The sequence below is a fragment of the Leuciscus leuciscus genome (assembly GCF_965113295.1).
Source record: "Leuciscus leuciscus genome assembly, chromosome: 2".
Taxonomy (NCBI): Eukaryota; Metazoa; Chordata; class Actinopteri; order Cypriniformes; family Leuciscidae; genus Leuciscus; species Leuciscus leuciscus.
Window position 1 is genome coordinate 64,429,138 of NC_138726.1, and position 15,386 is coordinate 64,444,523.

General features: G+C 40.9%; 2 protein-coding genes across 2 annotated transcripts in view; both read right to left on the reverse strand.

The window, feature by feature from the left end:
• The window catches only part of emc4 (ER membrane protein complex subunit 4), a 28,685-nt gene extending 20,679 nt beyond the window's left edge, over positions 1 to 8,006 (reverse strand). The window contains exons 1-4 of the mRNA XM_082161631.1: positions 7,853 to 8,006; positions 6,760 to 6,864; positions 6,536 to 6,650; positions 1,195 to 1,348 (exon numbers count right to left, since the gene is read on the reverse strand). Coding sequence (XP_082017757.1) covers positions 1,195 to 1,348; positions 6,536 to 6,650; positions 6,760 to 6,863 — 373 coding nt within the window. The 5' untranslated portion in view covers position 6,864; positions 7,853 to 8,006. The remainder of the gene's footprint in view (positions 1 to 1,194; positions 1,349 to 6,535; positions 6,651 to 6,759; positions 6,865 to 7,852) is intronic.
• A 2,599-nt stretch (positions 8,007 to 10,605) lies between these two features.
• Positions 10,606 to 15,386, reverse strand: part of cyld3 (cylindromatosis (turban tumor syndrome) 3) — a 14,555-nt gene continuing 9,774 nt past the window's right edge. The window contains exons 12-16 of the mRNA XM_082161579.1: positions 14,513 to 14,699; positions 14,021 to 14,129; positions 13,583 to 13,701; positions 11,160 to 11,370; positions 10,606 to 11,016 (exon numbers count right to left, since the gene is read on the reverse strand). Coding sequence (XP_082017705.1) covers positions 10,832 to 11,016; positions 11,160 to 11,370; positions 13,583 to 13,701; positions 14,021 to 14,129; positions 14,513 to 14,699 — 811 coding nt within the window. The 3' untranslated portion in view covers positions 10,606 to 10,831. The remainder of the gene's footprint in view (positions 11,017 to 11,159; positions 11,371 to 13,582; positions 13,702 to 14,020; positions 14,130 to 14,512; positions 14,700 to 15,386) is intronic.

The following is a 15,386-nucleotide window of genomic DNA, read 5'->3' on the forward strand; positions in this document are numbered from 1 at the left end:
TTTGACCCTCGTTCACTAAACAGTCAGTCAGAAAATGAAGGAAGTTTAAGTGGCGCCGTTTCTTCATAAATAAAATCCATCCGCTGCGTTTTCAGTGGCTCTGATGTCAGTGAAGACTACTATGTCCATTCTTAAATTCCACAACAGAACACCTAAGTTACACTTCTTATGAGACATTACACACCGGCTGTCGTTGAAACAATGGAGGATGCAGATCACCGAGGGCGGGGTCTATGCCAAAACCAGACTGTCAATCAAACAGTCGGTGGGGCTTAGCGCATTTCTACGTCACAGTGAGGGAAATCTAGAACAGGGCGTTCTGAGACAGTGCTTGTGATTTATTGAGATGATAAAAAAACTACTGGGTGGATTTTTATCATTCTAGGGTGGTTTTGCTCACACACTGCCAACACACATTTATGTTCAAACACCATGTAAAAGTGAATTTTGCATAATAGGTGCCCTTTAAATCTGCATATAGCGGGAATTGAAGATTGGATTTATATAAAAAAAAACAAAAAAAAAACACATTTATGTGACCAGGTGTAAATGGAATCGTTTTGATAAATCAGACAGCAATCCGATCTGAGAAAACGCATGAAGTGGCCGGGTGTAAACCCCTAGACATCGGTGAAAAACTGAATAGAGATGCACTGTTAATGTAACACATTAACATGTTTTTTTCATAGGTATTACATTGCATGTTAATGCAATTAACTGTCATTTTGTGAATTCTAAAACCAATTTAATTTATTTGTTTCCCTCTGAAAATCCACTTTAGTTGATATCTAGTGGCTTCTTTCTTGATTCTCATTCAATGAATGCAGCTGGAATTAATGCAATAAACATGTTTTTTGATAAAGATTTCAAATTGTTTGTGGTCTATAGCCTATAACCTGCACCAGAATGAGGTTTGAAGACCCAGTCAGTGACGTCACGATATGCAAATTAGTTTAAATTCATACCTATGTAATCACCATGACAAATTTTTTTTTTTTCATTGAATCTTGAAAAAAAAAATATAGACCTACCTACCGACCCTTTTTTTCTTTTTTTTTTGCTGTTACTGCAAACCAAAATATTTTTAAGGATGGCCTGAGTGTGAGTGTGTGTGTGTGTGTGTGTGTGTGTGTGTGTGTGTGTGTGTGTGTGTGTGTGTGTGTGTGTGTGTGTGTGTGTGTGTGTGTTACTCACTGGCTGACATGGACATCAGTGCCTGGATTGGTCTCCACGCCATCATACACACCATCATGATGGGGAAGATGGAGATGGTGTTTCCAGACATGTACATGATGAAGAGGTTCATGGGAATCTGCTTCAACGGTCCCAGAGCCACGTCCCAGCATCTCTACACACACACACACACGCACACACGCGCACGCGCACGCACGCACACACACACACACACACACACACACACACACACACACACGATTTTTTTAATGACATTAATCGGCTATATTTTGTGTCTTGGTACTAGACAATATTTACCTTTAAAATGTGCACCATTTGTTTATAAATAAAACTATACAAATATTTACATGCCCTTTTTCATGAGATGTAATATAAATCTATGGTGTTCAGATCAAACTCATTTATTATAGCTTGTCAAATTTGCCCCTTTTTGGGTACGAGCAAAAACTTGTTTTTGTGTGTGTCCCTTTAAATGCAAATGAGCTTTAGCTCCACCTCCGTTCAGAAGAGGGCGGCGCCTCTACACGAGCTTCTGAAACTCCGGCAATAACAACACAGGCCAATCTCACTCATCCAGAATCCCAGAATAACCAGTAGCGAGTGCAGCCTTACGGAGAGACTCAGGAAGAGTTTTATGGAATTAATTTTGTTCCAATAATAATGAACGTAGCTTTTCAAGAAACTAATTAAAATATAAATTGAAACTGAATAAAATATCTTTGAAACTGAAAAAGAATAAATCGCAGGCAAATTTTTTTACTTCATTTTTAATACACTGCATGTTTTGCTAACTATTGCTCATATTGCGTTCGCTGATCTGAACTTACAAATGCGCTTCCAGAGTTTTCGTTTACGCTTCTGACACATTTCTCTCGTGGGGGCGGGGCTAGTAGCAGTGTGTTCTTATTGGCTACTGAGTTTTTGATTGACAGCTTCTTCACCTGGAAGTGAAGACGTCAGTGCTGTGTTTATGTGTGGATGTGAGCGTCTGTAAGCGCAGCTTTCTATTTCATTTTAATGATATTAAGTTTATATCTGTATTTTTTTGCTGCTACACTATATTGTTGAGATGATTTCTTATAGAAGGAATAGTACAGACGAATGATATCATTATCATTAGCCATCGTCGCTATAAGGTTACTGGATAGCCTACTCGTGGTAAGTCAGATTTATTTATTTTTAATCAATACTATAGCCTACTAATACTATTTATAATACAGTACTGGCTTTTTTCAGGTGAGAGCCCATAACATTATACAGCTGTGTTGTCTTGATTTAACTTAGCCCAATCATTACATGACTTGTTTATCTACATTCGGTTACAGTCTTCGATTAGATCATATTTCCCCCCAGCCATCCCAAACATCATTGTGCTAGAGTACTGTACAGTATATGTACTGTAGCCTACAGTACAAAAAATGATGCCATTGGACCAGAGCGCTGTCAATCACTGCCTGATTCAACTTTGGCAATGTAAAGCCTTGTTTACCATGCCGATAAAGCTATTTAAACCTGAATTTCTCAATTGCTGATTAATTTGCGATGCAGAGTTTTTGAAAGAGGAGAGAAACGACTCGACCACAGAACACGTCTCTGTTCATAATAATAAACACTCAATTATTTTGAAGTATCTTGAAAATTATTTAATTACTTTTGTGTGATAAAGATGACTGATAGATAAAGCTATTATATGTAGCTAGTATGAGTAAATGCTTTTTCTGTGTCCATATTTGACTAATAATAATGCCAAAAATTGCACTTCAAATGAACATTTCTGAGAAAAATGTTTAATCTTTAATAATAAATATATGTCCAAATTAAAGTGCAAGTAATTATGACTGAAAACATCCAGCAACTGGGGAATACACAGCCATGGATATATGTTTATAGGGGTATACAGCCATCTACTGGTTACACAACAGTATTACAGATGATAAATGCTTCATGACTCCCGAGGTAAATATTTAAGCTAGTACTGTAAAATCCCTTAAAACATTTATATAATTTGTTTGGAAAAAATATTGTAAATCTGCTACTTGTTACTGTATGTGGGAGTTCAAAGTAGTTTGTATTGTTAGATTATAATTCATTTCCTCTCATTTTCCAGGAGTGGAGCAACTTTTCCATAAACATAATTGTGATGCTGACACAGAGGATGGAGTGATAGTACCAGAGATGTCCCTATCAGACAATAATCTTACTTTGTTCAGACACATCACCTTTGAATGACTGGGATCTTGATCTTCAGACACCTTGCACTTTATTCTTATTAGTCTATCTATGCTGATCTTGGATTAGCATACCAACAGCATATGAATGTTAAGGGCATAGTTCACCCAAAAATACTATTCTCACTTATTTTACTCACCCTCATGCTGTCCCAGATGCATTTTACTTTCTTTCTACAGATAAACACAAATTAAGATTGTAAGGAAAGTAATCCATCTCTGCGAGTCCTATAAACCACACACAGTGAGCGTGACGGTAATCCATGCGACTTCAGTGGATGAATCAATGCCTTCTGAAGTCAAACAACAGGCTTGATAAAAGGGTTACACTTTATTTCGATAGTCCATTTTAGACATTCTACTAACTATAAGTAACTTTTCAACTACATGTCAACTAACTCTCATTAGAGTATTAGTAGACTGTAGTTGACTGTCAGTAGACTGGTAGGTTATGGTTAGGTGTTAGGGTTCGGGTTAGTAGAATAAGTTGACTTGTAGTTGCCATGTTACTTATAGTTAGTAGAATATCTGTTGGGGGACCAACAAAATAAAGTGTTAGCAGATATTAAGCAGACAGTCTACTAATACTCTAATGAGAGTTAGTTGATATGTAGTTGCAAAGTTACTTATAGTTAGTAGAATGTCTAAAATGGACTATCGAAATAAAGTGTCACCGATAAAAGAAATACTAATAATGTAAACTGTTTTAACTATTAAAAAATCACTTCTGACCAACTGTCTTACGTACATGGGTTACAATCCACTTGTATTATATGGAGTCACAGAGATGGATTATTTCCTTAAATATCTTTGTCTATGTTTATGTGAAGAAGAAAGTCATATACATCTGGGATGGCATGAAGGAGAGTAAATGATGAGAGAATCCTCATGTTTTGGGTGGACTATCCTTGTTCTGCTTGTATCCAGGCACTGGTTTGTTACTTGAGGAACTGCAACAGGAACTGCTCAAAGAATCATTGCAACATTTACAATGTATATGAATTTTTAAAATGTATTCTGTATTTGTAATTTTTCATTTTGTATAGTAATGTATATGAGAATACTGTACATGTAGGCCTATTTTATGCAGTTAATGTTTTGTGAATTCTGGTCTTTCCTGTCACAACATAATCCCATCCAAGATCTTCACTCTGATACTTGTGTATATGCTTTACTGACAATAAAGAATGTAAATTTAATTGAATTCATAATTTCAATTACATTCATTTAACTGGTTGTATAAGTCACCATTGAAATGGTTGATGATTGTTAAAATATATTTACAATTTTAAATCTTAGAAGATAGTATTAATTAAATGAAATAACTAAATACAATTATCAGTTAAAAAAAATGGCAACAAGAACATTCTTTGAGTGACATATGTAGTGAAATGCCCTCTGAGGTCTATATCTGACAGCAGGACACGACTGTAATTTTCATATTGTTTAAATTCCTCTTATTTAAGTGATAATTAATTTTGATGGTGTAAATGTATATCATGCTAACAATGAGTAGTGTGATGGCCATGGTTGCCAACCTTGATTAACATTACCTGAAGTGAAACTTTCTTGACGGCTGAATATATCACGTTTGCTAGTATTCTCTTTAGATTGTAACAGCTGAACCTAATCAGAGCCTAACATGGAGAATAATCATCAGGAATAAACAAATATTCTCCGAAAACATTGGACACTATACAATATTTTAAGTATTATACAGTACTTTAATGTACAATTACACCTGAATAGACTGAATAGATCTCTTGTGCTCCTAAAAGCTTCTGTCGACAAAGTAGTAGCAGCAGATAAATACAGATCAAATTAAAAAACAAACCTAACTTAATATCACTAAAATGAAATAGAAAGCTGCGCTTACAGACGCTCACATCCACACATAAACACAGCACTGACGTCTTCACTTCCAGGTGAAGAAGCTGTCAATCAAAACATCAGTAGCCAATAAGAACACACTGCTACTAGCCCCGCCCCCACGAGAGAAATGTGTCAGAAGCGTAAATGAAATCTCTGGAAGCGCATTTGTAAGTTCAGATCAGCGATTGAAATATGAGCAATAGTTCGCAAAACATGCAGTGTATTAAAAATGAAGTCAAAAAATTTGCCTGCGATTTATTCTTTTTCAGTTTCAAAGATATTTTATTCAGTTTCAATTTATATTTTAATTAGTTTCTTGAAAAGCTACGCTCATTATAATTGGAACAAAATTAATTCCATAGAGTTTCTGAGACATTTCTGTAGTTGTTGTGAAGTTACACTGATCATCTCATCATCATGTTTAACACAGTTCCTGAGGTCTTTATAGGACAGCGGTGACATGTTCTGGTCAAAGATTGTGTGTACAGTTATTTAATTAGAATTACTCGCTCTCTCTCGTTTCATACAAACGCAGCGGCGGCCATTTTGTGCCATTGTTTTGTTCACTGTTGGATTATAAGACACAAACAGGCACGATTTTAAAACAGTCTCTGATCAGTGTTATACATCTGTAGACACTTTAACGAGACATTAGTATAACTCACATGAATAATGGTAGTTAAGAGTAAGGGTCTGTTTAGCTGAGCCACTCATAGAACAAACAAAACAAACCCTGACAATTGATAAAAGAACACATAGACACTTGGTTATCTTATTAGATGATTAGATAATTGCATTTGAAAGATTTTACTTTCAATAAAAAAATTGCAATAGATGTGTAAAGGGTGTGTGTGTTGCATTTACACTGTTCTGAGCACTAGGGGTCGCCATGGAGACGGTGTGGGGTGTTTCCAAGCCTCGCTCTACCCCACACTAGATGTACTTTATCCCTTACTCAACGTGTGAACCAAGCAAGACGGACAGGCGATCAGAAGATTATATCTCGTCACTTAGATAGATTATATCAGTGGTTCCCAATCCTGGTCCTGGGGACCCACAGCTCTGCACATTTTGTATGTCTCCTTTATCTGACACACCCAGTTCAGTTCAGAGCTCTTTCCTAACGAGATGATGATCTGAATCAGGTGTGTTAAATGAGGGAGACATGCAAACTGTGCAGAGCTGTGGGTCCCCAGGACCGGGATTGGGAACCACTGGATTATATTATTATCTCTGTTCACCTTCTCCACCAGGTTGCGGTCGGCCTCCTGAACGCTGGTGTCCGGCACGGGTTTATCCGAGAATCCCACGGGATACATGACATCTCCGTCTTTACTCTGCCGGTCACTGCGACTCCTGCACACACACACACATGCACACACACACACACACACACACACACACACAGAGCTGTGAGCGTTGTGCACGGTTGCTAGGGTGTTGCTAGGGTTGCAGTGATGATTACCTGCTGTTGCCGAGGCTCAGCTCGACGGCCCACTTCATCCTCTTGCTCGTGGCTCCGCCCCTCACCGACAGAGCTCCGCCCCCCTGGCCGCCCGGTGATGTCATCCTGACCGAGACACCCGTCAGATAATGTTTATCTTCTTTATTACTTCATTATTCTGCTTGCAAAATACTTTATCCACAATTGACTCCCAGTTTTTCTCACTTTCAAGATGTTAAAGTCTATATTGCATCTCTGTCTACATCCTGTAACAGAAAGGCTGACTAAAACTTTAAATGCATGCTCACTTATTTAATATTATTATTTTATATTTTGTGGGGAGGATTGTTATATTTATGTGATCGGTTTAATCAATATTTCCACTTTTTTTTATTGATATAATTTATATTTATTTTCTGCTTTATTTATTTTTATAATTTTGTATTATTAATTCTCTCAATTCAAATGTGATGTAATATTTGGCTGTCCCTGAACCCCTGGCTTACATGTAAAAAAAAAAAAACGTGAACTGTCAATCACTTTATAATAATAAACAGCATCATATCTTTGCACACTTCTAAACTATATATATATATATATATATATATATATATATATATATGTATATATATAATATATATATATATATATATATAGTCAATATATTGCATAAATATATCAGCGATGGACACCCAATAAATACGCAAATTAAAAGCCTTTTATTTTATTTCAAACAATTCTCTCTAAAACTTTAAACAGCAAAACCAAATTTATTTAATATCTAATATTTTATTTGCGTGATATATGTATTTATTATTTAACTAAACCAAAATATATTACATTATACTAAAAGATAATCATTTAAAAACTATTTGTGACATTATGTTTGTCCATAAATATAAGTAATTACCACTTTTTGGGACATAGCCTATTTGATATCGTAAAGATTGATTAAAACTTAAATTTAGCATAAAAATGTATATGCATAAACGTATACATCGACGTCTGGTCTTAGAATGTTATAGTAATGTTTATAATGTTTAATAAGAGCACTAGTGTTGTCGGAATATCTGCTTATTTGATGTGAATGTCGATGATCGTCAGATCGTCTCACCTTTCCAAGCTCTTCGATCAGCGAGAACAAGCAGAAGATGTGTATATGGCGCAGATAATTATCAGACTGATTCAGATTTAATAATTAAATGAAATAACCATAGACTGTAAAAAATAGGAAATAACGCAATATCAAAAGTGTTGCTGCTCTGCTCGCAGGCACCTGCAGATGACGTCACGCGGACAGCAGCACTTCCGGCCCCGACACATGACGTCAGAGATAACGCTCCAGCGTGAGTTATTGGGAGTGAACGCTGATCGGACATACATATTAATACATTTTGATATTGTAAACAAAGTTGTATATCATACACATGTCATCTCGGTATGTTTTGCAAGAAAATATAAAGTAAACCAAAAAACAAACAAAAACGCCACTGTTCGATATTTATCACATAGAATGATATATCATAAATATCAGAATCATATAAGAACAAGAACTTCAGACGAGTATTACTGATAACTTTGAACGTGTGTTTAGTTATAGTAACATAGTGTTTTAGTTTATAGGATTTTGATGCCCATCATCTATAGTCAATATATTATACACAATTCAGCGACTGACACCCAATAAATCTGCAAATTCATAACTTTATTATTTAATTTCTCTCTTAAGAGTAAATATTTATTTTTTAATGCCAAAATTGAATATATTTAACACATATTTAGATATTATTTAAATATTTGGCAGAGACCACAAGTAGCTCTGTCTTATCAAGGTTTAGTTGAAGGTGGTGGTCCTTCATCCAGTCAGAAATGTCTGTCAGGCTGAGATGCGAGCAGCTCCCGTCGGATCATCTGGCTGGACTGAGAGGTAGAGTTGTGTGTCATCTACTTTGTATTATTTACATATTTAGGATTTTACTACACAAAAACATTTCTTTTTAATTATTTATTAAAAAACGCATTTTATTAATAAAAGAATCAAACAAGAGACAGAATTTTACAAGAGTATTTTTGATTATTTGTAAGTTGATTATAATATCCTTTTTTTTTTTACATCAGAGAAAAATAAAACAACATAACATGGGATACAGTTCATGTTTCTTTATATAAAATAAAGCATTTACATTTGTAAACATACATAGGTTGCGCTGTGTTAAAAGACAGGAACAGTGGTGGAGATTAAGGTTCACTTGTAGAGGCTGAGTTGGGAACAGTGGTGGAGATTAAGGTTCACTTGTAGAGGCTGAGTTGGGGACAGTGGTAGAGATTAAGGTTCACTTGTAGAGGCTGAGTTGGGAACAGTGGTGGAGATTAAGGTTCACTTGTAGAGGCTGAGTTGGGGACAGTGGTGGAGATTAAGGTTCACTTGTAGAGGCTGAGTTGGGAACAGTGGTGGAGATTAAGGTTCACTTGTAGAGGCTGAGTTGGGGACAGTGGTAGAGATTAAGGTTCACTTGTAGAGGCTGAGTTGGGAACAGTGGTGGAGATTAAGGTTCACTTGTAGAGGCTGAGTTGGGGACAGTGGTGGAGATTAAGGTTCACTTGTAGAGGCTGAGTTGGGAACAGTGGTGGAGATTAAGGTTCACTTGTAGAGGCTGAGTTGGGGACAGTGGTGGAGATTAAGGTTCACTTGTAGAGGCTGAGTTGGGGACAGTGGTAGAGATTAAGGTTCACTTGTAGAGGCTGAGTTGGGGACAGTGGTGGAGATTAAGGTTCACTTGTAGAGGCTGAGTTGGGAACAGTGGTGGAGATTAAGGTTCACTTGTAGAGGCTGAGTTGGGGACAGTGGTGGAGATTAAGGTTCACTTGTAGAGGCTGAGTTGGGAACAGTGGTGGAGATTAAGGTTCACTTGTAGAGGCTGAGTTGGGAACAGTGGTGGAGATTAAGGTTCACTTGTAGAGGCTGAGTTGGGAACAGTGGTGGAGATTAAGGTTCACTTGTAGAGGCTGAGTTGGGGACAGTGGTGGAGATTAAGGTTCACTTGTAGAGGCTGAGTTGGGGACAGTGGTGGAGATTAAGGTTCACTTGTAGAGGCTGAGTTGGGGACAGTGGTGGAGATTAAGGTTCACTTGTAGAGGCTGAGTTGGGGACAGTGGTGGAGATTAAGGTTCACTTGTAGAGGCTGAGTTGGGGACAGTGGTGGAGATTAAGGTTCACTTGTAGAGGCTGAGTTGGGGACAGAGGTGGAGATTAAGGTTCACTTGTAGAGGCTGAGTTGGGAACAGTGGTGGAGATTAAGGTTCACTTGTAGAGGCTGAGTTGGGAACAGTGGTAGAGATTAAGGTTCACTTGTAGAGGCTGAGTTGGGGACAGTGGTAAAGATTAAGGTTCACTTGTAGAGGCTGAGTTGGGGACAGAGGTGGAGATTAAGGTTCACTTGTAGAGGCTGAGTTGGGGACAGTGGTGGAGATTAAGGTTCACTTGTAGAGGCTGAGTTGGGGACAGTGGTGGAGATTAAGGTTCACTTGTAGAGGCTGAGTTGGGGACAGTGGTGGAGATTAAGGTTCACTTGTAGATGCTGAGTTGGGGACAGTGGTGGAGATTAAGGTTCACTTGTAGAGGCTGAGTTGGGGACAGTGGTGGAGATTAAGGTTCACTTGTAGAGGCTGAGTTGGGGACAGTGGTGGAGATTAAGGTTCACTTGTAGAGGCTTAGTTGGGGACAGTGGTGGAGATTAAGGTTCAATTGTAGAGGCTGAGTTGGGAACAGTGGTGGAGATTAAGGTTCACTTGTAGAGGCTGAGTTGGGGACAGTGGTGGAGATTAAGGTTCACTTGTAGAGGCTGAGTTGGGAACAGTGGTGGAGATTAAGGTTCACTTGTAGAGGCTGAGTTGGGGACAGTGGTAGAGATTAAGGTTCACTTGTAGAGGCTGAGTTGGGGACAGTGGCGGAGATTAAGGTTCACTTGTAGAGGCTGAGTTGGGGACAGTGGTGGAGATTAAGGTTCACTTATAGAGGCTGAGTTGGGGACAGTGGTGGAGATTAAGGTTCACCTGTAGAGGCTGAGTTGGGGACAGTGGTGGAGATTAAGGTTCACTTGTAGAGGCTGAGTTGGGGACAGTGGTAGAGACACATGTAGGCATCACACAGCAGACGACGCACGGGATCCCGGAGCGAGGAGGAGTCGAGGCGAGCAAACTCTTCTGAGGAGAGACTCAGGTACCGGCCCACCTCCGGACACGCTCGTACCTGTGGCACATTAAAGCCATTCTCTCCTCCTGCACACACACACACATTATACACAATCATTTTAAAACCAATATATAAATACACGAACACACAGACATACACGCACGCACACACTAATATTCACGCACACACTAATATTAAAAATAATGAGACTGATGTAATGCAGGGTTACCCTCTCTGTCTGCCATGCTGTCGAAGAAGAGCCAGTCTGTGGGCTCAGGGCCGTACTTGACGAAGCTCACGTAGTGGCTGGTCTCGATGCATGTGACTGCGCACAGATCCATGAGCTGCCGAGTCCCGTGAACTGGCCCTTGCTCCCAGGAGCCCTGCGGCACCCGGATCGGAGCCGGCCGGTGCGTCTGACGCTTCTTGTGTGTGTGAACCTGTGTGAGACGGAGACATGCGGAGTGTGAACGGAGTGTGTGGCAGTGTATAGCCATCACATCGTGTGTGTGTGTGTGTGAGAGTCTGTGCGTGTGTGTCTGTGTGAGCGTTGTGATGAGATATCGCTGGCTCCCCACTCGTCACCCCTGGCAACGCTAATCATGGAGAACACCTGCCGATCCCAGGTTCGGACGATGAGGCAAGGAGATATAAACTCCAGCCCCTTTTAACCAGGGAACCCCAACAAGTTTATCTCTCCCTCCCACCAACCCACCTGGATGACTATGATTTTCTGAAGAAAGAAATCCTGGCTCAGGTAGGACTACCCCCTGTCTGTGCAGCCAGAAGGCCCATGATTGGGTGTATGATGCGCAGGTACCCATCCGCATAAGAAGTTGCCCAACTGACCCGGCTCGTTTAGCTTTGGTTGTTGACAGATGATGTCACCGTGACTGAGATCGTAGAGAAGGTCACAGTGGATGAACTGCTACGCGCCCTACCCCGCCAACACCGATGCACTGCCGGGCTACAAAACGTTAACAGAGCTGGTGGAGGCAGTGGAGCTGTCTGAGGCCGCAGTGGCAAGGGAATCGGGAGAGAGAGCTTTCTCCGGAGGAGTATTGGGGAGCGCCGAGGGATGAACGGCCCCCACAAGTCGGTGAGCCTGGCGAGCCCTTCTCGAGCACCTGGACAGGATGATGCCGACCGACCCAAATCCACCCGAAGCCCAAGACTGGATGGCGGAATGCATTTTGCACCATAATGTCCCCGCCGCAGCCCCGGAGGAGAAAGTCGGGGAGAACGGTCCTCCCTCCTCCCAATTACCTGCATTCACGGTGACACAAGGTATGTGCCGGCCCAAACCGTCTAAATTTCTGCTTCCCCAGGTTCCTGGATGGATGGCGAGATTGGCTAGGACCGAGAGCTCGTCAGGGTTACCACGCATCAGAGAATGAGAGAGCTGGTGAGTCTTCTCAACCTAATCATGAAGTATTCTCTGATCTTTTTCAGCAGATCACAGGGAGCGGGGTTCCCTAGGAAGAGAACAACGAAAGGACGATCGCTTGAAATACTGCTGGTCACAAGTAAAGGGTAGTCAATGGCACCGAACACCAGCCACCCCCACACCCCTCTCCACACTTCATTGTAAAAAATTACTTTTTATACTGTGTAGAAGAAAGGCAGGGGGAACTAAAAGGAACAGCTCATACTATCAAGGAGCAAAACGGAGATGGTCCTCCACCTGGCACACTGCCTACCGCTTGCTGGCCACCTCGCCCCAGAGAACTCATTGCAGGGGATTAGAGATCACTTTCACTGGCCAGGGATGAATTTTGAACTGCGGCGGTAGTGCCAGGCCTATGCAGTATGCCAACGAACTGCTCCTCAGAGACACGGCCCCGCCCCCCGATTCCACTACAGGTTATAGAGGTGCCGTTCTCGTGCATTGGGATGGACATCGTGGGGCCGCTGCCAAAGTCTACACGGGACCACGAATACATTCTGGTCCTGGTGGATTATGCCACCCTCTATCCTGAGGCCGTTCCTCTCTGACAAGCCACTGCCATCGCCCAAGAGTTGTTTGCCCTTTGCAGCCGAGTGGGGATTCATTCGAATACATTCTGTGTCCTGTGAAAAAGTAAAGGCCATCAGGGAGTATCTCCGGCCCTTATCCTCTTGCGGTACTACAGTGGGATGCTGCAGCCGAGAGAGCCTTCCGAAGACTACAGACAGCGCTGACCTCGCCGCCTGCGCTACATGTCCCAGACTTCTCCCTGCCATTCATCCTTCAAACGGATGCCTCTGACTCGGGCCTCGGAGCTCAAATGGTCCAAGGAGAAGAACATCCGGTAACGTTCATCAGCCGAAAATGTACCCCGGCGAAACAACCGTCGAGAAAGAGGCCCTGGCCATGAAATATGCTGTCGAGGAGCTCAGGTACTGTCTTCTAGGTCGTTCCTTCACCCTGGTGACAGACCATGCCCCTCTGCAGTGGATGGCAAGGGCAAAGGACAGCAATGCTAGAGTCACCAGATGATTCCTGGCTCTTCAAGACTTCCAATTCATGGTCAAACACCGAGCCGGTTTCATCAACGGAAATGCTGGATCTCCTGTCTGTTCTCCTCTTTCCCTGTAGTGGAGCATTAAAGCGTGCGTGTGTGTGTGTGTGTGTGTGTGTGTGTGTGTGTGTGTGTGTGTGCGTGCTATCACCTGTGTGTTACAGGTGCTGCAATACTGCTTTAACTGGCCGGGTGTGATGTCGACATCCTCATAACACTGCAGACATTCCCACTGCGCCACCAGCTGACAGATACTGCACTGCCGAAGAGCTACAGGTGGACAGACAGACAAAAGACAGACAGACAAACAGACAGAGACGAACGACAGACAAACAGACAAAAATAGACAGAAAAGACAGAGACAAATTACAGACGAACAACAGACAAAAATATCAAATGAATGAATGTATAAATATTTTATTACATACATTTTCTAAGGTATAAAATACTACAAAATAACAAGTGAAGAAATAATAAAAATGAACTGAGATACTAATATTGATTAACTTTAAAAATGTATGTATATAAATCACTCAAAAATAAATAAATAAATAAAATAATGATGACGTAATAAATAATGAATAATCACCCTCGTCCAGCAGGTCTGTGACGTCGAGGGTCAGCGAGGGCAAAATGGCGTCAAACATCTTGAACTCTTTCCCGAATCTGGGCATGAGGAGCGGCAAACAGGACGGAGCCTGAGGAAAACCAGCGGGATTCAGCGATTCAGTATAACAGTGACGTGTGTGTGTGTGTGATGGGTAGGTTTAGGGGTCGGGTTAGTGTGTGTGTGTACGTGTGTGTGATGGGTAGGTTTAGGGGTCGGGTTAGTGTGTGTGCGTGTGATGGGTAGGTTTAGGGGTCGGGTTAGTGTGTGTGTGTACGTGTGTGTGATGGGTAGGTTTAGGGGTCGGGTTAGTGTGTGTGTGTACGTGTGTGTGATGGGTAGGTTTAGGGGTCGGGTTAGTGTGTGTGTGTGTGTGTGTGTGTGTGTGTGTGTGTGTGTGTGTGTGTGTGTGTGTGTGTGTGTGTGTGTGTTGGGTAGGTTTAGGGCTCGGGTTAGTATGTGTGTGTGTCTCACCTCTGTGAGCTTGAGACCAGAGTGCATGAAGGAGGACTCCAGCAGGGCCTGAACGTTTGCCACTCGCTGGAGTGCCGGAGACGCGAGCGGAGACACGGGAGAGAGAAGAGGAGACGCAGGAGACGCCGAGACCGACGGAGGAAACAGCTGATAGAGGAAACACTCCTGTGGCTGCTGACTCGCTGACCTGCACACACACACACACACACACATGAATCTCCTGTATATGGACTGGTGCTCTTTGAGTCTCAGTCAAAAATTAACTAAACTTTATTTGAATAAAATTAATGTACTATATATATATATATATATATTTACGCTGTATTTATAATCCATTTATTCACTTTTTGGAGCATAGACCTGAAAATTACATTTCCAACTTAAAACTGTCGTAAATCTTGTGTTTGACCCATGTATCCTTGTATTGTAATAAATAAGGTGAAATTTCACAATTCTCGATTCCAATTTCAATGCCACAGCTAAAACTACTAATATACATTTTGAACATTATTAAAGACAAGTAACCAGTTATTGATAAAAAAATCTAAATAAATCAAACTAAAAGCAATACATTTACATTTACATTTATGCATTTGGCAGACGCTTTTATCCAAAGCGACTTACATTGCATTATCCTATACATTTATACATAGATATATACAATAGCACAAATAATTAAATACCGTAGAACAAAGATAAAAATAAACATTGCTTTTCAGGTTTTTCAGGTAGATCTTGATTAGGCTGCTGTCACTTTAACCCTCAGACACTGGAGTCTTTGTTTTCTGAGACAGTTCATAAATTAAGATAAAGGAGAGCAAAAATATGCCAACAAACTTGTTTTCACTTTGAATTAAGTTGATATTTTTACCCT